Genomic DNA, 23,271 nt, shown 5'->3' on the forward strand with positions numbered 1-23,271 from the left:
GCACTGAGGTGTTTTACATGGAGTGTATTTAATTCTTACAATACACATCATATGAGGTATATATATTATTATTATTACTCTCATATTGCCCAAGAAAAATGTGAGGCTCAGAAAGACTAGGAATTTGTTAATTTTTCCAGATATAGAAGTGGTAGAAATGAGTTTCTAACTTAGTCAAATATGCTGAATTATAGTTAAGAGTCTTCCTTCTTAATACCATGAAATACTCTCACTTGAAGTTTCCCTGTTCTGTTTAATATCATCCACTTTATCTCTGTCCACATGAGAATTGAGTGAAAATGAGGCAGGATGATATTTGTGTTAAATGAGATTCCATATTGCTAGCACAGAAAGCCTGGCTCAAGTTGGCGTTTGTAACAGATTTAGATAATGTGCCCACTTCCACATGAAAACTGGAGCTGGGGGAACATCATTGGCTCAGGACAGGATGATGTACCCATCCATGAAGCACACACTGTGGCAAGGGGAAAATGGATAACTGAGATTGCAGTTTAGTCAGTTCCTGAAGCCAGGGATGGGAAAAATCCCATCGAAATCGAATGGCTGCCCCTTGAGCTGAGGAGAGGGGAAATGGGAATATAGAAGCACAGGGAAATGAAGAAAAATAAGTCAAACAAATGGAATCCTTAGTTCCTTTCCACTAAAAGATTAACACATACATTAAACTGAAAGAAAGATCATGGTTAGATCGCAAATCTTAATAGAATTCCACTGACAATGTGTGAATTGGCTCTCCACTAGTTGCATTGTTGCCTTCCCTATAACTCAGACAGTAAGAATCTGCCTGCAATATGGGAGACCTGGTTTTGATCCCTAGGTTGGGAAGATCCCCTGGAGAAGGAAGTGGCAACCCACTCCAGTATTCTTGCCTGGAGAATGCCCATGGACAGAGGACCCAGGCGGGCTACAGTCCATGGGGTCACAAAGAGTTGGACATGACTAAACGACTAAGGACAGCACAGCTGCATTGTAACAAATTATTCCAAAATGTATCTGCTTCAAAGAAGCACTTCTGTGAGTCAGTAACCTGAGTATGGCTTAGCTGGCTCAGTGCTTTTTATCGGGTTACTGGGGAAAGATCTTCAAAGCTCACTCATGGTTGTTAGTAGAACTTAGCTTTTCCTACGCTGTTGCACTGAGGCAGTTTCTTGTCATGTGGGCCTCTCCTTAGGGCAGCTCACAGCAGGCATCTGGCTTCCCTGAGAGCAAGCAAGGAAGAGAGCAAAGGAGAATGTCCAGGACAGTCTTTTTATAACCTAATCTTTGAAGTGACATCTTATTGCTTCCACTTGTATTTTATTCTTTAGAAATGAGTCAGTAAGTCTATCCTTTTCTCAAGAAAGAAGACAGATAAGTGTGAAAATCAATCATAAGGTGGGGATCTATGGGGCCATCTTAGAAGCTGCCTACTATGTATGGGCTTCCCAGGTGGCTCAGTGATAAAGAATCTGTCTGCCAAAGAAAGAGATGGGAGTTTGACCCCTGGGTCTGGAAGATTCTTTGGAGAAGGAAATGGCAACCCACTCCAGTATTTGTAAGGTATGGAGTTAGAGTAGGCAAGGTTCAGAAAAAGAATGGGACTGGCACTCTACAGGAACAGATCACCTTTAATGAGGCAAGAAGGGGCAGCAGTCAGATTATCGAGCTGCTGCACTTATCTAAGAAAAAAGTAAGTATATATAGGCATGTATGTAGAAAGCTACTGTCTTAAGGGGGCCTGTTCTTCTCCAAGGTTGCTGGGAGTAGTAATCTCTTAAATGGCTAGGGCAAAGAGTTCTGGAGATGGGCCAGAGGCTGGGCCGGCTTGGAGCTGGGCGTAATCAACCTAATGTCTATTTTTCCTTCAGGTGAGAGAGTTCTTTGTTTTGCCTCGAATGGTGGGGAGGACCTGGAGGGGAATTTTAATTCCAGGTTACCTTGACCCATGCAACTTTTCTTCAGTATTCTTGCCTGGGAAATCCCAAGGACAGAGGAATCTGACAGGGCTACTATCTGTGGGGCCCCAAAAAGAATTGGACATGACTTATCGACTGAAAAAAAAGAAAAAGCAAACATAATGTGTTCATTTGTATGCAGGTGGGTGGGTGTGTATGTGTGTTTTAGGGATGGTGGGCAGTCAGTGGTTGCACATGGCATGGGCCAAAGGAGTATGAGTTCTTATGAATTTTTCCTGTTAAGAGTATAGGAGAGTTAAATGATAGTTGTCCCCACAGGAAACATATGACATTCACAAATCGAGAATTTGAGCCAGCTTAGTAAAGTGACTATTTCCAAAGGTGTGGTAAGTTAGGTACAGAGAATTGCAAGGAATAGTGCATTACCCGAGAGGTTGAGACAGCTTGGTGTATCTATCATTCTCCTGAGGTCTGAAGTGGCATGAGGAAGCAGCGGTTACCAGAACTGGGAGGGGGTTTTGTATGAGAAGACCCCAGGGTGGAAGCCATGACTTTTCACCTTATGAAGTAGTCAGCCAACAGCATCTCAACAGGGAGGGTGCCAGGGGAATAAATATGCTGAATCACTTTCTTCCACCCTTATGCTGGTACCACCCACTGGCAGAACTCAACCAGAAGCCAGAAGGCAAGACATCCACTAATATGGTCAATACAGTCCAGTCTCCAACCACACACAGTAATGTGGGAACAGCAGACAGTAGATCAGGAGGACACTGAGAAGATACCCAGTACAGATTTCAAAGGAGTGCATATGAGGAAAATCATATCCTTAATAGGGAAAAATGAAGAAACAGTCTTCCATGACTAGGTATTCAGTGCAAGCTAGATGGAAGAGTTTGCTGACAGAGAAAGGTATTTAACATCAGAACAGGCTTTCATATAATTGCGTCTCTTGAAGATCCTCAGAAATGGGAAACATGCATCCATCTCTAGGAAAAGATTTAGGCAAAACTGAACTGATGAAAGAAGCATGGGTAGCTAAGATGACTTTGAAGGGTCCTTGTAACTTGAGGATTTGGCATTCCAGGAGGAGGGATGGAAATCAGGGAACTGGATCTCCTACAAAACATTCACAACTCTTTGAAATGGAAATGAGGCTCTTCCAATTTAGGAATCAAATTAAAGCAAGTATTCAGGGTGTTAGCAGGCTGTGCTCCTGCTTGTTTGAAGTGGCAGCTAAAGGAGGGAGGTGTGCTTTTCCCTGGATGAAGCAGGATCTCGCTCAGCCTGTTTTCATCTTTACTTAGCACCTGCTGGCCAGGAGTGGTGTCGCCCGAGCAATCAGACAGTAGACGTGCCAAGAGTCTGACCTCCCCGTGTCTGCTGCCCCTCCCCCAAGCCCCATGACACCTCTCCTGATATAGATGGACAGGGGTTGGTTTAAAATGACAGTCTCAAGTTCGTGTAGGAAGAGAAAGTTAATTCAAAGAAACTGTCAGGCAAGCTTCCTCTCTCTGTAGGAATAATTATTATCCCCTTTCACCATGGCCCACCTGGGAGCCCACTTTGCCTTCAGATCCCGCTGGCAGAAGACCGATGATGAACTCTGTCGACATAGCATGTCCTTTATTCTTCACAAAGCCATTTGCAATGACTTCTTTCAGAGCTATCTCTACCTGCTGGAAAATATTCCCCTGGGTAAGTGAGTCAGAGCTCCTAGATAAGGGATAAGAAATGACTGGAGCCACTGTGTGAGGTTGTGGGGCTTTTCCAAAAGAAATTAGAACAAGGACACTTTTCAAATAAAAAGGACCCACAACCATTTAAATGGGCTTAAATGTTTCAATGGCATTCTTTTATGGCGAGTGCAAAGATCAAGTGCTGCCTGGAAGGTCAAGCCTCTATTTTGGGACTTCCATGCACCGCAGACATGAGTAACTTGCTTCTCTGGGTGTTGGTTGCCTGAATATCAGGCTTGTAGAAATGAATTTCTTGAGTTTGAAAGGACATTTTGAATATTTGCAAAAGTTTAGAGGTGAGTAAATTAGGTAACTCGAAGATGAGAGTATTAATGCAATAGCATATCAACCAAGAATGAAAAAGAATGGCTAAACAATAATAGATCAAGGTTGTTGGGGTGACAGTGTGTCTGCGTGTGTATGCATGAGCACACACTCCACATAATGCTTTCTGGCCTTTCTGAGTTGCAATAATAGTCTGAGAGTTTAAAGGAGCTGATTTTAGTGTGATCTTTGAATGCTAAGAAAAAATTGGGCAGTAGTCTGTCTCCATTTTAGTTATTACCTCTAGTTTTCAGGGAGTTGGACAATAGGGCAACATAAAGCTTATCTGGTTTGTCTACACTGCTTTTCTTAGCCTGTGTGAAAGCGGTTAGTTAAGTGCACTCTCAACAGCCCTGAAGAGGAAATAACTTGTGATTAAAGAGTGAAGTATCCCCTTTGATTTATATTCCCCCAGTGAAAGCAGGAGCAGTATGTTTTGCCCCAGTCTGTTTTCTTAAGGTTCCTGAAAGCCCCATTGTACACTTGATGTGGGCAGGCTTTCCAGATGGGCAAGGAGCTACATAATTCTTTGTATGGCATTCAAGACTATATTACCAGCCTACCAAAGTCACTTTCTAAGTCCATTTCTGAGGGGAATCTTTAATTTTAGATATACAAATGGCTTCATCTCACATATATACACACATATATATATATGACTGAACTGAACTGAACTGATATATATTCCTTATTCAAATTTCTCATTTATGACTTTATTTGATCCTTATAACCAACCACATGATGAAATAGATAGGGTTAGCATTATTACTTTTCTATGCACCTCTCACTCTTGTTCCCTATACTATTTTTTCAAAATGAGGAAAAGAAAATTCAGAGATGATGAGATCAGTCTAGATAGGTCTCACCTAGATACCAAAGCAAGAACCAGGGCTCTTTCTGGTAGACCACATTTTGTTGTTCAGTCGCTGCGTTGTTCCCAATTCTTTGGGACCTCATGGACTGCAGCACTTCCAGCTCCACTGCCCTTCACTGTTTCCTGGAGTTTGCTCAAATTCATATCCTTTGCGTTGGTGATGCTATCTAACCATCTCATTCTCTGCCACCCTCTTCTCCCTTTGCCTTCATTCTTTCCCGGTTTCAGGATCTTTTCCAACGAGTACATTCTTTGTGTCAGGTGGCCAAAGTATTGGAACTTCAGCTTCAGCAACAGTCCTTCCAATGAATATTCAGAGTTGATTTCCTTTAGGACTGACTGGTTTGATCTCCTTGCAGTCCATGGGATCTCATGAGTCTACTCCAGTGACATAATTCAAAAGCATCAATTTTTCGGTGCTCAGCTTGCTTTATGATCCAAACTCTCTGGTCTACCCATAAGTAATTCCTTTAGGGTGTAGCAGACATCTCATCTTTATCCAAATGGAAAAATTAGAGCAGTTTATTTGGAAGATGATAATGTTCTGACCACTCCATATATTTTGTCAGACCACTGGAGACACTCTTTGGACAATACCTCAGTAACAGTACCTTGTTGGCTCATGTTGCGTTAGTCTGGCAAAAGATATAAATTCAATGACTTATGAGAGACATGCTAAGGGGTAGATGACTGCCAAATTTTAAAAATAATTATTAGAGATTAAACCTCATCTCTGAAAGTAGCTAATGATGAATTTAAAAGACCCCAATAAGTATTTATTAGAAAAATTAAATTATTAACTAAAAATTAATTGCAAGTTTCCAACATCCTGAGTTCAAATTCTGGCACTGCTACTGACAGAGAAATCACCCCTGCAAGTTGCTAATCTCTGAGCATCGTTTTCTTCAAAACTGTGGGGCTGTTGGAGTATTAAATACAATTATATATGTGAAACTCATCAATGCTCAGTAAGCAGTAGCATTTCATTTCCTTCCTTAGATCCAGCTCTCTTTAAAGTTACCACACACCCTTCCTTAGAACAGGCATTACCGAAGATAAGCTTAATTCGGTGTATGAGAGTTTTCAGGCTTTGGTGGATATTAATGTTTTCACTTTGGAAGTAAAACTCAGCCAGTGGAAGCACTCCTTCCCCAGCCCTCACTGGGGTGTTTTAGAGTTGGCTTCCCCTCCTCTTGATGATTTCAAGACTTCATAGAAATGAAAATAAAGCCCTTCTTTTAAAAGACTGGGGAACCCTACTGTAGCGTCTGCACAGAGAGTTTGTTGTTTGGAGTAATTATGGGAAGAATGGTGGCTAACCAGACTCTTTGATTCCTTCTTTCCTTCCTTCCTCCCTCCAACTGCCTGCGTTAGGCAGTCAGCCTCACACCAGCTCCCTGTGAAGTGACATTCAGTCATGGGGACACTTGCTGAACTATCCCTGGCTAACTTCAGTGATTCCTGGAGAAGCAAGAGCATGCATATTCAAAGTCGCCAATGGAACTCTTAGCTATGCCATTGACTATGACAGGTCTTCACAAAGAAATGGAAACATGTTTGTTACTATTCTCAGTGTTTGTATACATTAATTATTTCTGTTAATCCTCTCAACATCTGTATTAGGTGGTGGTGTTATTTTCTCTCTCCTGAATCTGAGGAACTGATCCACAGAGGAAGTAAGTAACTGGCCAAAGATCATACAGTGATGAGTGTGGAGCAGGATTAGCACCCAGGCCAGTTGAGCTTTTTAACCACAAAATCATGCGGCCTCCCTGTGTAAATGGCAACTTGACTAATGAGGGGAGCACTCTAAGTTTTACCAAATTTTTCCAACTGACAGGAATATAAAAAATAGTCCATGAGGAGCACTGGCTTTCTATTGAAGAAATCAGAAAGATGGGTAAGCCAGTGAATGGGTTCATATAATCTAGTTATACCAGCCCCAATTCAGCTACAGGTCTGGAGTGAGTGAATTTGTCATAGGTGGCTGTTTGTGAACAAATGGGTAGTAGAGTAGGAAAACAATTTATGTAAATCTCCAGTTTGTATAACAGTGTGGGCCTGTATACAATCCAACTTGGAGGTATATACATAAGCCAACTCCTCAGTAATTCTTTTAGCACTATCCACAGTATATTTTTAAGGACACAGAAGTCAGTGAATATTTATTCATTATATAATGTGCAAGAATCTATTACTTCTGGACATTGTTAAAGGCTTAGTCTAACTTGGCACTTAGAATAATACTTCCATGCAGTTTAGCAAAAGGAACAAAGGCTTTACATTTAAATAAGTTTGGGTTAGGACTTGGCTGTGACAGTTCTTTTCTCCATAATATTGAGCATGTTACTACCTTTTTCTGACTTTTTTCATCACTTACCTGTAAAATAGTGATTACAATTCCAGTTTTTGTGAGGATTAAGAGAGATAACATGAAGAGATGACATGAAAGTGCCTTGGCATAATGTCAGGCACAAGGGAGGTACCTGCTAATGGTTATTAACTCCCGTTCACTTACCTCTTTTTAGAAGAATTAGGCGCTGAGGAAGAAATTGAGAACAATGGTCACAGCTTTGCTATCACAATTAAAACCTAGAATTAATAAAAACATTCCCTACAATACACTGCTGCTGCTGCTGCTGTTGCTGCTGCTGCTGCTGCTAAGTTGCTTCAGTTGTGTCCGACTCTGTGCGACCCCATAGACGGCAGCCCACCTCAGCATACAACTTTTGGCATTTTGCAAATTGATTTCATCCCTGTGGAAAGCATGGCTGCACAACTCACTGTGCAGTGATACATTTTCCAAATGTTTATTGTTGCCTTTGCAATACCAATTATGTAAGACCATTTTTCATTTTAAAGAAATGAAGAAGTGGATAATTTTCCTTTCTTTAGCAGACCATCCTACACACAATATTAAATGGATAAAATATGGATTTTGGATTTAAATAGAACTAGGTTTAAATCCCAGTTGTGTCACTCACTAGTTGGCAATTTCTTTAACCTCCTGATGTCCTCTTTTCTTCTAGAGAAAGTCACATCTATCTTATATATTCAGTGAGACATAAATGCTAGCATATATAGTATATATATACATGTTTGATCAGTGATGATTACTAATTTTTATTGTTTGGTTTGCCTAATTAGGAAAATCAATATATCCTCCTATAGCTTTCCATTAATTATAAAAAGTGTGACCTGTGTGTGATTATGTTGTGTGTGTGTGCATGTGCTCAGTTGTGTCAGACTCTTTGCGACTCTGTGGACTGTAGCCTACCAGGCTCCTTTGTCCATGGACTTCTCCAGGCAAGAATACTGGAGTGGGCTGGCTATTCCCTATATCCGTTCACTACTTTGTTGAACCTGTTATTCAAAGAACAAAAAACTAGACAATATTCATTTATTCAGCGAACACTCAAAGGAGGCCTGCTGTGGGTCAGCAGGTTGGTAAGTCCTGGGGTTATAAGGATAAAGATAGAGCTTTATCCTGAGGGTTTAATGTAGGAGAGAGACGCGCACAGATAATTTTCATGGAATGTGGCGACAGGGACAGGCATCACTACAGGATGCTGCAGAGAGAGGTACAGAGGAGGCCTGGTGACTGCTGGATCCGCTTCTGGCTCTTCCATGTAAAATCTCTCCGTGAAAACTCTGCCCCCAGTATCTTTGTATTCTGACCTTTTCATATTCAACAGTGGGTTAGGTAGAACACTCAAGTAGGAATTAAAGAGGAAGACATTTGGCCAAGTGGGTAGGGGATATGATGTGCAGCGGGAACTTGTATACACCCTTGCTGGAGTGGGGAACGTGTATTTTCCCTCCCTCCTCACCTTTCTTTACCTTACTTGTGTTGAAGGCTGAAAAGAATTTGTGTGCTCAGTTGTGTCTGACTCTTTGCGACCCTATGGACTGTGGCCCACCAGGCTCCTCTGTCCATGGGATTTCCTAGACAAGAATAGTGGAGCAGGTTGCCATTTCCTCCTCCAGGGGATCTTCCTGACCCAGGGATTGAATCTGTGTCACCTGTATTCACAGGTAAAATCTTTTCCACTGAGCCACCTGGGAAGCCCTGAAATAGCCCTCAGTCAAAAAGGAAAAAGACCACTAACACTTTCAGGGTTGAGAGTGCATTATTTAACAGGCAAGGAACCCTCGACTCCTAAAGCATTCAGGGAAGAAATAAAACCTAGAGGGACTCTCAGGGTAATTCTAAGGCTTGTTAATGATGACTTTCTAGTATTCTGGCACACACAGACCTTTGGATTCTACCAGGAACACTGATAAAATTCCACTCCCTCCTACTCTTTCTTGTGGATGAGAAAACCGAGAAGACTTTGGTGTGTTTTAGATTCCACATATAAGTGAGATCATACATTATTTATCTTTCTCTGTCTGATTTATATCATTTAGTATAATGCCCTCGAGGTCCATCTATGTTGTCACAAATGGCAGAATTTTCTTCCTTTTATGGCTGAGTAATATTCTATTGTACCTAGACACATTTTCTTTCCTTCCTCCCTTCCTTTTATCTTTCCTCCCTTCCTTTCTTAATTTTTACTGTCACTTCTTTAATAGTTAAATTGAGAAGTTATCACCTACAAATCTCTTTTATGGAAGACCTTATGCTTCCTAAAGGCATCTCCTAGTTGGGCTTTCTTTCCTCTCATAAATAAACGACTAACTTGATCCAGTATTCTATCTCAAATCATTTCAAACTTACTGTTTAAATCTAGCCTAGATATCCTCTGAAGACTCTTAGGTCAATTTTCAGTTGACAAATAGGTCTAATATATAACATAAAGTCTAAAATAGTTATATACAACACTACTAAAAAAACAAACAAAAAAAGAAAATTGAGAAGGTATTCAGCAAGCATAAACACTATGCTCTCAACAAATCTTTCTTAGAGGGTTCACAAGATCTTTGTTCTTCTTCAGGGCAAATTCACATGTACTTTATTTTTCTTTTTGTAACACTGGAAATTCCTTGGAAGTTCAGCTTATAATGTAGGTCAAGAAATAAGCACCATGTTATATCAAGAGCTAATAGAGTGTCTAGCCTCTGGTTTAGACTACACCAAGGGTCACAAAAACATTGCAATCCCACAAGAATAAGCCACTAGATGTATTTCTATAATAAAAAGGCATAGGCTGATGTTTGATTACCGTATCAATCAACTGGCACCATTGCAGGAGCTATCAGGAGGGGAGTACCTGGGGCTGGACATTACACCTCATATATCTTTTTAGTGAAATGTTCCTGTCAATTAGGTGACAAGCCCATAACCATAAAAACTTACCTATTGAGTCTGACCCCTGCTGAGCTTGGAATTCACTTGTGGTCTAAATGTTGCTGGCATAATGGACCATTCCCATATTCAGATTAAAGGTTTTAATAAACTCCACCAACTAGTTGACTTAAGCAGGTGATGATGAGAGTGGTTGTTTTGCTGCTTTGGTTGGATCAACAAGAGAGCACTGGGCTGTGGCTTACCTGTGGCTTGCCCCAGAAGCATTCATCTCTGGGAGGACTTTGTGAGTCGTGATTTCTTAAACTGATTTTCTGAGACATCCAGACGAATTTGGAACAGTCGTGTTTTTTTGGCATGGTGATGCTTAATTTTTGCTGTCTCTGTTGAATTTATAAGCATTCGTTGTATTCATTATATGTCATTGTTGACATAACACTTTACTGAGTGCTAGGGAAGGGGGACTGGTGTCGGTACCCAATGATTTTGAACATGAGGACATTCCTTTTAAAGTTATATTTTCTCAATCAGATGCTCCTTGTATATAAAATGTCAAAAATCTATATATTTATTAATAGTTTTAAAAGGTTTGTATTTTTAAAATGACAAGCTATTGTTCAGTTCAGTCGCTCAGTCATGTCCGACTCTTTGCAACCCCATGGACCGCAGCATGCCAGGCCTCCCTGTCCATCACCAACTCCTGGAGTTTACCAAAACTCATGTCCATTGAGTTGGTGATGCCATCCAACTATCTCATCCTCTGTCATCCCCTTCTCCTTCTGCCCTCAATCTTTCCCAGCATCAGGGTCTTTTAAAATGAGTCAGTTCTTCACATCAGGTGGCCAAAGTATTGGAGCTTCAGCTTCAACATCAGTCCTTCCAATGAACACCCAGGACTGATCTTCTTTAGGATGGACTGGTTGGATCTCCTCGCAATCCAAGGGACTCTCAAGAGTCTTCTCCAACACCGCAGTTCAAAAGCATCAATTCTTCAGCGCTCAGCTTTCTTTATAGTCCAACTCTCACATCCATACATGACTACTGGACTATTTATTAACAGTTTTAAATGGTTTATATTTTTAAAATGACAATCTATTATATTAATTAACATATACAGGAAATATAGTATATAATATTGTTAGTCTCTAGAAAATAACATACATGTGTTCTGATTCCTATTCCTTTTAGCAAATTCATGATCACTCAAGGGTCTAAATATTGGCCTCAGCGTCTTCAAGGTAGGAAATAATGATGTAACTCCACAGATGAAATATACTACAATGGATAGAAGGAGGGTTTATTGGATTTTTAACTTTAAGAATAAAAATTTGGAACTATGTAACCATTGTTCAATTCAGAGCCATGTGGTGCATTAATCCAGTGTCACAATCTTGGTGTTCCTAGTAAAGTTTAAATAGATTCTCTTTTCTTATACTCCTTCTATGTACAACTATGTCGTATTTTGGTTTGCTTCATATCCTGATTGTAACTTTTTTTAAAATACAGTTGTATGTTTTACTTGGAGCATTCAACTGTCTTTTATTTTTGTTGAGGTTGAAAATATGTCTTCCTAAGGATATTGCTCATGTCTTCTTGCTTCTTCCCTTCCATCTATTGCCCAGAATCCAGTTCATTTTATTTCCTGAAGATATTTTTTTGAAGCCAATGCTTTCTGTTGTAGTATAAACTGATTTCTTTCTAGATCTAATAATATTTACCATTTTGGGATTTCTTTTCATTGGATCCCTGGGTTAATTGTGTTGTCTTTCATGATATTTCTTCTCAATTTTAACCCTCACTGAGCTGGAATATAGCTTTGAGAAACTTCTGAAGAACCAATATAGGAGGTAAATATTCTCTCACCATTTGAATGGTAACATATTTTAGCTTCAAAATAATTTTTCCTTAAAATATTGATGACACTGTTTTTCAGTGTTTCTGATGAGATCTGTGTTATAAGCCTGAGTCTACTCCTTTATGGCTGCCAGGTAAAATATGAGGTCAGTTAAATTTGAATTTAAGATAATCAACAAACAATTTTTTAGTAAAAGTATGTCCCATGCCATGTGTGATATTTTGACCATATTTATACTAATAAATTATCCATTGATTATCTAAAATTCAAAAGTAATTGCATGTCTTATATTTTTATTTGCTATATCTGGCAACCCTGCTTGAAATTCAGCAAACTTTTTCCTTATAAATAACTTAATAATCTTCACATTTCTCTTCACATTCTCTTTCCTAAAGATATGTATAAATGTGACTTTATTTTTAATAAAAAATTTTCATAAGTAAAAAATTATTTTTATTTAAAGTATATTTAAGTATTTTAAAATTAATTTATTTATTTTAATTGGAGGATACTTTATAATATTATGGTGGTTTTTGCCATAGAGTGACATGAATCAGCCAGGTTTTTAAAATCCATATTGCTTAGTACTTTTGGACCTTACAATCTCTTTCAGCTTTGAGAAATTTTTTTTTTTTGAGAAATCTATTTTTTCTGTAATAATTTTCTTCTCTTCATTATCTGTTTTTGAGAATCTTAATTAGCTTGACGTTGGGTCTTCTGAATTAAATCTTTATAGCTTTAATATTTTTACTTCTGTTTTCTGAATCTACCTTTTCCTTTATGTCCTGATTTGTTTACTCAATGTTAACTCCAAATGTTTACTCAATATTAACTCCAAAGTTTTTGGCAATCAAAATTTTAATTTCTAAGAATTCTTTATTATGTTTTACATTGTTATTTTCTTGACATCTTATCTTCAATTTATAGATGCACCTGTTCTCATCTCTCCTCCTGGATATAAATTTTTGCTTGGTTTTGGTTTAAATTCTCATTAATTTCCTGGATTATTTCTATTTCCGGAGTCAGTTTTGATTGTTTATCTCTCTTTTGTTTTTCAGACATTCACCCTCATGTATTTCGAAGTCATTTTTTATCCATGGTTAGGGATGAAGGACAAGGTAAATGATTTTAGGTAGTGGAGAAGATTTCCTCTGTATATACTTCTCCACTGAATAGAAGGGATGCCCAGAAGCTCTACATATGCCAGTTGACCTTACCAGACTCTGATGAATGTGAGCAGATGAGGTGCCTGGAACCTTCTATATGCCAGAATTACTATTTTAGGATCCCAACACTAATGGGTCTAGCTATCCTTTTTTTTTTCTTATTTTAGAGAAGAAACTATTTACCCCCCTTAGATTATAGCTGTGCTGCTTGTCACTTTTGGGAGGGAGTGCATTGGGCACCTCCCAGTTGGCCTACAGGCAGATTTTAAATTAACTTTTATTTCCTTTGCAGATGTCCTAAGCTGTAAATTCTATAGTTTTGTTCCATCTGCTTTTTGTCTGCCAGAAATTTGTTGAAATCATGAATTCATTGGTGGTCCCTCCTCATTTTCTTCATTGTTACAGATTGAGTTTATTAAAACAATTCATGGGGAGTATTGGGAATGAGAGAAGACAAATGGATGGATTCAGTTAATAATCTTGAACAAAAAGTTCCTCCCTTTCAACTCACTTTCTATAATTTCCTTCTGAATGTTCTCTAATGAAAATATTTTATATCTGCAAGGATGCATTTTAATTTACAAATCACATTTAAGTGCATACTCATTTACCCTTCAGAAGTGGGAACACATGTTTCTATGAAAATAAATGTTTAAAAATAGTACCTCACTTCTTTTCTGAAATAATGACATAGTATATGTGAATGTGCCTAGTATAATACCTAGCACGAAATAGTTGCTCAAAAAATATTATATTTTTTAGTATTTTGTTTTCAGAACTTAGGGCTCAAGCACATTTTCTGTCATGTTGGTACAAAGAGATATATGGGTATGAATTGCTTGAAAAAGAAATGAAAAAAATACCTATCCCTAATCTACCTTGTGGTTAGAAGTAAGGATTAGTGATCAAATTTCCATAAAGTATTTTAAGGTCAAAGATAAAACTTACTGTGGAACTTGTGAAATTATTTATTCTACTGTAGCAAACACTATTGAATAGCTTTAAACACAGTGACAAGCTATTTTGAAAATTAAACTCTAGGTTTATTAAATCATGAAAATGCCACATGTCTGATTTATACATGAGGCGCCTGAAGATCACAGGGGTTGAGAAGTTTACCCAAGGTTAAATAGCAAGTAAATAACTGAGCTAGAACTCAAACCCAGATCTTCTGACATCAAATGAATACCCTTTCCTCCATACCACTGATTTGCAGACTTCTAAGAGGAAATTTGCTGCATGATGAGAATGAACTTGTTTTGTCACTTAAATATTAATAATGTTTTATTTTCAGTGAAATTGTATGCTTTAACAAGTCAAGTCATCAATGGTGAGATGCAGTTCTATGCCAGAGCTAAACTCTTCTATCAAGAAGTACCAGCTACAGAAGAGGGTATGATGGGAAATTTCATTGAACTGTCCAACCCAGATATCCAGGCCTCTCGGAAATTTCTCAGGAAATTTGTTGGGGTGAGTATCCAACTGTAGTTTGATTAGGAAGCAAAGTTCTTGCAAACAATGAGCTCACATGCTTCTGTGTTGTCGCTTCAGTCATATGAAAGCCAAATGGGTAAGCCACGAGTTTAGTGTGAAAGCCTGTTTTAAGAGGTTCAAACGGCTCCCACGGTAAAGCGGCTGCCTGCAATGCAGGAGACCCAGGTTCGATTCCTGGGTCGGGAAGATCCCCTGGAGAAAGAAATGGCAATCCACTCCAGCACTCTTGCCTGGAAAATCCCATGGACGGAGGAGCATGATAGGCTACAGTCCATAGGGTTACAAAGAGTCAGACAGGACTGAGCGACTTCACTTTCACTTTCACATTAAATGACTAGTTTATCCTAGTTAGCATTTCACTTTCCTAGCACCAGCTTATTTCTTATGCTTCAGGGGAAGGTGAACTAGCAGCGTTAATATTACAAGTAGTAGATTAAGAAGACTTCTCTTTCAGGTCCCATAGATAAGCAATTGACACTCAGATGACTGATGAGTGATCATGCCATTTGGGATCTTGGGGTGATTTACTGAGTCTCTGTAATAAAAATTCAACATTGTAGGGAAATGCAGCCTTATGTTTAGTTTAAAAATGATAAATATAGTAGAATATCTTTATATTATTTTCTACACAGTTGAGACATTGCCTTGAAAAAATGTGATCCCTTTATAGACTTGGTGTTGGGTAAAACTCCACTTCCTGACTTTCAGGCCACATGGAGATGAGTCATATATTTTAGGAGCCAGAATCTTGGGCCCCTGAGTTATTATGGTTCTTACAGTATAAACCACCTTGGGTTTACTCTTAAATTCTCTTAAACCTCAATTTTCTTACTTATGTCTAGAGTATAACCACAGAACCTATCTTGTAGGATAATGTGAAGCTCAAATGAGATAATATATGTCAAATGTTTACTTTAGTGCACCTAATTATTATGCAATATAGCTCATTTATTGCTACTACTAATAACAAGCTTTCACATAATTCAGTCATTGTACTTTATGGAGCTTCATTTAGTTGGGGCTTCCCTGGTGGCTCAGGTGGTAAAACATCTGCCCGCGATGCGGGAGACCCAGTTTCGATCCCTGGGTCAGGAAGATCCCCCGGAGAAGGAAATGGCAACCCACTTTAGTACTGTTGCCTGGAAAATTCCACGGACGGAGGAGCCTGGTAGGCTACAGTCCATGGGGTTGCAAAAAGTTGGACAGAACTGAGCGACTTCACTTTCACTTTTTCATTTAGTTTTTAGAACAGACAACCCACATAATAAAGCTGCTGTTTGTTCTACTGAGAATAAAGTCCTAACTAGCAAACAGGTTTTGTTCCAATTCACTATGAAGTTATTCATTTGAAATTTGGACTCCATTTTATTCTGACGAAGGAACCATTAAGAATATTACAAATATTTGGGATTAGGTTGTCAACCTATTTAGAAGCATAATATTAATAGTTTCCCTAGTGTTGAGGTGAGGTTCACTTTATATCCAACTTTCTCTGAAGTACCCTTTGCCTGAGTACAGAAAAATAGGATCAGGATGGAGCAGTCATTGGGGCAAAGTGTCTGGACAACAGCTGTGGCCATAAAGGACTACAAAACTAGAGATGATGGCTGTGGTTGTTTATAGATCAGGTTAATCTGGAATATTTTAAAATCAGTGTTACTGACTGACTTCACCAAGCACATTATCTGATAGTCACTCTGATGAGCACTTTAGAAACACTGTCTTATTTGTTCTTCATAATAATTTGGGGAGGTAAGTACTATTATTATTTCTCATTTTCATGCTTGGGGAAACTGAGGCTTATAGAGATTAAGTATGTTTTCAAGGTTACACAGTTGGTAAGAGACAGAGCTGGGACTCATGCCTGGCAAGGTCTGTCTGATACCAAATTCCCAGCTCTTATCCGTGACATATTTTTTCCATTTGTCTCATGAAGCAGAAAAATCCCTGCTCTGTGTGTGTGTGTGTGGACCACAGACCTCAACTCTCCCCCAATCTGGCCAAGAGCAATCCTTCCTGCTCGCCTCGAGGTGAGGCTGACTTTGATCCCAGTGCATTTCAGAAGCTTAGTTAGTAATCCAGCTGTCTTGTCACTCCATGTGGAATGCCAAACTGACCACAGGGATGCTGCTCAGACAGAGCCCATACACAGGCCCACGGACCTGGGAAAGGAAATAGCCTTCTGCTGGCATATTTATGTTGGAAATGGGCAGTCTGCGCTTTTCAAACAAATATAAGGAGTCCTTCTTAGTAGACAAGGCTCATTGTGAAGCTGTGACCTCAAAGTACAAACATAGTCTTTTTAAAGAAATGATATTTTGGTACTTTGACCTTAATAATATGCTAAATTAGTATCCAGGTCAAGATACAAGGAGTTTGGGAACATGAGTATCTGACATGATTTATCCTTGTGTCAACTGGGAAAAGGCAGATTGTTTAATTTAAAGTTTTGCTTCCCTTTCAACACTTAGTGACCTGGGACAGTGGGAAAACACTTTTAAACTTGTTGCAAATGTGCTTACTTTAGCAAATAAACAAACGATACCAAGATAATATCAATGGCATAGCTGATAACATTCCTTACTTTTAGCTTTTTGAGGGGAAAGTAAAAATTTATAAAAAGTAATTAGTATTTGATGTTTTTATCTCTTGATATTTCTCAGTGATTGGATGACTGAAAAATTGGGGGCTAACTATATTTCATGGTTTTTATACAGTGGTATTTAACACTTTATTTTCAAACTTCAGTGGAAAGAAGGTAAAATAATATTCTTTGAAACAAAAGACATAGACAGAATCAAAATGAAAATGAAATTTCCAAGAGTATTTTACTGTTTTATATAAATCCATAAATATGAAGATAGGATAATAAACGTAAAGTTCTGCAATCACACATTTATGTGGTTTTGGTCACATTCACGGAGGTGCATCAAATGTCAATCCAAGCACGGTAATAAGCAGCCATAGTGTCCAAGAGAGTAGAGATGTTGTCCCAGAGGTCAGTCTTTAAATGTCTCTTCTCGGAGGCACAGCATGAGAATGTGAAAAAGAGGAAAAAACTTGGTGACAGGATATGCGAGGCTGTGCCAAACACGGGGAATGGCATGGAATAAAGACAACTAGGCAGCAGTGGTGAGAGGCAAAGGCGGACAAGACTTGAGTAAAAGGCATCTTCTGTATTTTTATATAACAGTTTTTATATATTAGTGTATTTGTGCATACGTATGTGCTCAGTCACCTCCTTCGTGTCTGACTCTTTGTGACACATTGGACTGTAGCCTGCCAGGCTCCTCTGTCCACAGGGATTCTCCAGTCAATACTGGAGTGGGTTGCCATGCCCTCCTCCAGGGGATCTTCCGACTCAGGGATTGAACCCGCGTCTCTTATGTCTCTTGCACTGGCAGTAGGGTGCTTTACCACTAGCATTGTGGGTAGATTCTTTACTGTCTGAGCCACCAAGGAAGCCCAATTGTTTTGTATATAACTGTTGTTTCAAGGATAGCTACAGTCAAATATCATACATACATAAACACACACACATATATATACACATATAACACATGTTTATTTCATAGATAAATAAACATGTTGTGTGTGTGTAAATATGTATATTACTTTATAGAAGCACATTTGAGAAGGCTTTCATTGGCTGATATCCTCCTATCTTTACTAACTATTCATCTTTCACTGTCAGTTAATTGAATTCAGAATTTTACTTTTAAAAAGTGTAAGGGCTTTTTGTCCAATAAGTCATGTGGTTTCTGATACAAAAGCAGAAACAATTTTCAGCATGAAAAGAGACAGGGGGACTTTGCTGCAACTACCTTTTATCCTCATAAATGTGCTATAAACTACCGAGGCTGAGTTTGAAGTGAAATTCTGGCCCAAGAATGGAACGGATTGCATTTCCTCAGCTCAGGTCCTAAAATTATCTTCCACACAAGCATAGTAGATAATTCAGAGCCCTCAAAATCAGTTTTGAAAAAATAAATTTTAGTCATCCACTCCAGTCTGAATTGAAATGTGTTCACTGCATGAATTTGAAAAGCAATTTTAAACGTCTGAAAGATTCTCTCTGCTTTGCTCTCTCTTTTTCCACAAGGCAATAAGCTACAGTGCAGGTTCATTTGTTATGGATTTGACCCAAATTGGCAATTAAGAAAGTTCTACTTTCATAGGACTTTAAATGGCCCACTTCTTATAAAACATTACCTAGTTCTCAAACCTAAGACATTTTCTAAAATCTTATTTTTTAATTCTTTGAAAGACCTATAACTGGATAAAATAAAGAAGGCAAAAACTAGACATGTTTGAATATGTTTTGAAAAAAGTCATTGAATGTTTTATAACTTGACTCTGGCAGTGGGTGGGGGCATTCTAAAGTTGCTTCAGTGTTATGACTCTGTGCTACCGTATGGATTATAGCCTGCCAGGCTCCTCCGTCCAAGGGTTTCTCCAGGCAAGAATACTTGAGTGGGTTGCCATGCCCTCCTTCAGGGGATCGTCCCATCCCAGGGATTGAACCCATGTCTCTTATGTCTCCTGCATTGGCAGGAGGGCTCTTTACCACTAGTGCCACCTGGGAAGTCCATGGTAGTGGGTACATACCTGTATACATTTATCCAGATTCCTTGAATGGTACATTTACAACACTACATTAAATTTTACGTGTGTGTGTATGTTAGTTGCAATGTCATGTCTGACTCTTTGCAACTCCATGGACTGTAGCCTGCTAGGCTCCCCTGTCCATGGAATTCTCCAGGCAAGAATACTCCAGGCAAGAATAATGAGTGGGTTGCCATTCCCTTCTCCAGGGGATCTTTCTGATGTAGGGATCAAACTGAGGTCTCTTGCATCGTAGGCAGATTCTTTACTGTCTGAGCCACCAAGGAAACCCACATTTAATTATATGAACTTGACCTAAATTAAGTTTACTTAAAGAGGTAACTGAGTCTCAAGACTCAGGGTGAATGTCTGTCATTGGACTGTTCCACAAGGTACCTTTCTGCAGGGGCCCGGGAGAGCTGGGACGGACTGTGCCTTGGACTGCGGCTCTGGGATAGGAAGGGTCAGCAAGCATGTCCTGTTGCCGGTTTTCAACACCGTGGAACTGGTGGACATGATGGAATCGTTCCTCCTCGAAGCACAGAACTACTTGCAGGTCAAAGGTGACAAGGTAGAAAGCTACCACTGCTATAGCCTGCAGGAATTCACACCCCCACTGGGAAGATATGATGTCATCTGGATTCAGTGGGTCATTGGTTAGTTCTGCATGGCATTGCATCTTCCCTTCTCCCCACTAACTGGAGGACTTGTGGAGGCAGAGCAAGGACACAAAGCGATATTTGGCTCTAGCTGCACTTAGAATAGTTAGCTAGTCTAACATATAATGGGAACTCCCCCCAAGCTCTGGTCCTCTGGATTCTGCCCCTAACATCCACTGAACAAGGCTGGTGATTCCCATTCTTAGGATGGAGTGTCTTTGTGCCAACCTAAATCCTAGAAGAAAACTGAATATTTGAAAAACTTTAAAAAGTGTATCCCCATTATTGACAAACCTTGGCTTTCTTAGATTTAAATTCTCAGGAAATGAGATAGCAGTGAATTAGATTTTGATCTGAGTGTGTGTGTGTGTGTGTGTGTGTGTGTGTGTGTGTGTGTGTAAGACACAGAGGAAGGATGACAGAGTTGAGCTGTTCAGCAGACATGGAGTGAATCCAAGGGATGAACAGTGGTTTATTTTGTGCCTGGGAGGTAGGTAGATGGACTAGGTTGGTATAATAGCTGTTTTATAGACACTGTACTGATTCTCCTCAAAGAGGATACCTGTCCTCTTACCTAAATTCTCAAAGCCTCCGCACCAAAACAATTCAGGCTATGAAATAATTCATGAATGAGTCAACAAACAAGCTTCCGATTTGTAGCCTTGTGGCCGTTCAGTCTTTCCTACTCACCTCCTTCCCCACCCACCCTTTCATCCTGTTCCCCCATTTACTTGGCCTCACCTGTAGGGTACCTGACTGATAAAGACCTTCTTGCGTTTCTTTCCCGGTGCCGAGATGGCCTGAAGGACAACGGCATCATCATACTGAAGGACAATGTGGCCCGGGAGGGCTGCATCTTCGATCTCTCTGACAGCAGCGTGACTCGGGACATGGACATCCTCCAGACCCTCATTAGGAAGAGTGGGCTGGTGGTGCTAGGCCAGCAAAAGCAGGACGGCTTTCCAGAGCAATGTGTCCCGGTGTGGATGTTCGCGCTGCACAGCGATGGAAGCTCCTGACCAGCTGCCGGAGTGAATGACTGCACTGCACAGAGGTGCTTTGGGAAGAGTGGCCCTCCTCTAATTCACAAGTTACACCCCTTGTGATCCATGGAGGACTGAACAGAAGGGAGACAATGTATGTTTCAAAACAGTTGATGTCACGTTTCCACTAATTATGTAAGTACATGTGCACACGCTGTGACTTTTCCAAAAGATAAATGGAATGTGACATCTGGAAAAACATCTAAACTGTACCAGTGTACCCATAAAAACAGGGAAGGGAGCAACGTTCACAAAATATAAACTGCGTTGATCTCTGAAGGTTTGCATGAAAGAGTAGTTTAGGGTGGGCGGGATAAAGTCTAGACCACCATTCTCTGCCCTCACGCTAGATGCTTTACCCTTCCTTCCTCTTTGGGAATATTACTTCTCTTAGACAAAAATCTCCCCCTAATTAAGAAAGCACCAGTCAAAATAACCTTGTAAAACAATTCCATTACTTAATTTTGTCTTTAGCGGAATAAAAGAATATGGTTTCACTTTCTATTTGGGGTCAGTTTCTCTGCCTAATGATGTAATATGGATGTAATTTCATAACAGAAGTCTGCATTTCAGTGATGGGGAAATGTCTCCTTTCAGGAGAAAATGTTTTACCCTTGAAATTTCAGCTGTGAACATATAAGTGAATGTCACTGATAATCTAATTTTAGTCACTGGCTTCTAACACAGCTTGCTTCGTTGCAGTTGCTCCTGTTTCCTTGATTGATAAGAATGTACACTGGAAAGAGATAAGAAATGGTAAACCTGAAAACTGAACTAACTGCATTAGTTTAATTAATTAGCTTAATTAAAAATATCTAAAATCTTTCAAAAATAAAAATGCAATTTAATTTCTATTAGCAGAATGTTTAAATATAACTTCTATTTTATTTAAAATGCTCTAAAGTCTTCATGTGAAGGATTTATTTGTCTTTTGATGTATTATATATTGAGTCTTCTATGAAATACAATCAATTTAAGTAAAGAAAATCTGTTAAATGCATATGTTATCACCCTAAAATCATGTTTGTAAGTCACAGCTCTAAATTAGGAGGAAAATAATTATTATAAAACACTATGTTGATATAGCATGACTTAGTAGTTTGACTTTATGTCCTGGAAAATTATGTCACTCTGCCACTGGCACCTTCCAGCTGCAGTATGTCATTCACAACATTTTAGGGTAATGTAACAAAATGTGAGTTAAAACCATTGCTGGAGAAACCAGAGACCAAAATTAAATAAAACGGTGAATCATTACCAAACAGAATTACTGTGACAAAACAAGAATTCTCATGTTTTCATCCTCTGTGTATTGAAAAAAAAATTAACTAAATCTTCCTTTTCAGCCCATCCTAGGCATTTTCTGCTTCTTTTACACTTAGCACCCTTATTCTCTTACTTCTTGACTTTCTGTTTTGCAAGTACTCACATGCTGATTGACACAGCTGTCCATTCCTCAGCATCCCGGTTCCTGAGCTCAAGCAGGAAATAACATAACTGTCCCATTAATATGAATACATGAGTTCCAGAAAAACATCTATTTCTGCTTTATTGATTATGCCAAAGCCTTTGACTGTGTGGATCACAGTAAACTGTGGAAAATTCTGAAAGAGATAGGAATACCAGACCACCTGACCTGCCTCTTGAGAAATCTGTATGCAGGTCAGGAAGCAACAGTTAGAACTGGACATGGAACAACAGACTGGTTCCAGATAGGAAAAGGAGTATGTCAAGGCTGTATATTGTCACCTTGTTTATTTAACTTATATGCAGAGTACATCATGAGAAACGCTGGACTGGAAGAAACACAAGCTAGAATCAAGATTGCCGGGAGAAATATCAATAACCTCAGATATGCAGATGACACCACCCTTATGACAGAAAGTGAAGAGGAGCTAAAAAGCCTCTTGATGAAAGTGAAAGAGGAGAGCGAAAAAGTTGGCTTAAAGCTCAACATTCAGAAAACGAAGATCATGGCATCTGGTCCCATCACTTCATGGGAAATAGATGGGGAAACAGTGGAAACAGTGTCAGACTTTATATTTTTGGGCTCCAAAATCACTGCAGATGGTGACTGCAGCCATGAAATTAAAAGATGCTTACTCCTTGGAAGAAAAGTTATGACCAACCTAGATAGTATATTCAAAAGCAGAGACATTACTTGGCCGACTAAGGTCCATCTAGTCAAGGCTATGGTTTTTCCTGTGGTCATGTATGGATGTGAGAGTTGGACTGTGAAGAAGGCTGAGCGCCGAAGAATTGATGCTTTTGAACTGTGGTGTTGGAAAAGACTCTTGAGAGTCTCTTGGACTGCAAGGAGATCCAACCAGTCCATTCTGAAGGCGATC

The 23,271-nt window shown here is 39.3% G+C and overlaps 1 protein-coding gene across 4 annotated transcripts; it reads left to right on the plus strand.

The window, feature by feature from the left end:
• The first annotated feature begins 3,106 nt into the window (after positions 1–3,106).
• On the plus strand, positions 3,107–22,204 carry NTMT2 (N-terminal Xaa-Pro-Lys N-methyltransferase 2). Of its 4 annotated transcripts, none has more exons than XM_069544690.1 (5): positions 3,367–3,614; positions 13,015–13,074; positions 14,417–14,592; positions 19,628–19,877; positions 20,628–22,204. In XM_069544690.1, the coding sequence occupies exons 1-5, from the start codon at positions 3,461–3,463 to the stop codon at positions 20,897–20,899; spliced, it is 912 nt and encodes a 303-aa protein (XP_069400791.1). In that variant the 5' UTR covers positions 3,367–3,460; the 3' UTR covers positions 20,900–22,204. The 4 variants fall into 4 exon arrangements, with proteins under 4 accessions (XP_069400794.1, XP_069400793.1, XP_069400791.1 ...); XM_069544691.1 differs by having other exon boundaries at positions 20,676–22,204; XM_069544693.1 differs by lacking the exon at positions 13,015–13,074 and having other exon boundaries at positions 3,107–3,614; positions 20,676–22,204.
• The last annotated feature ends 1,067 nt before the right edge of the window (positions 22,205–23,271 follow it).

Source organism: Ovis canadensis, chromosome 12 (genome assembly GCF_042477335.2).
Source record: "Ovis canadensis isolate MfBH-ARS-UI-01 breed Bighorn chromosome 12, ARS-UI_OviCan_v2, whole genome shotgun sequence".
Taxonomy (NCBI): domain Eukaryota; kingdom Metazoa; phylum Chordata; class Mammalia; order Artiodactyla; family Bovidae; genus Ovis; species Ovis canadensis.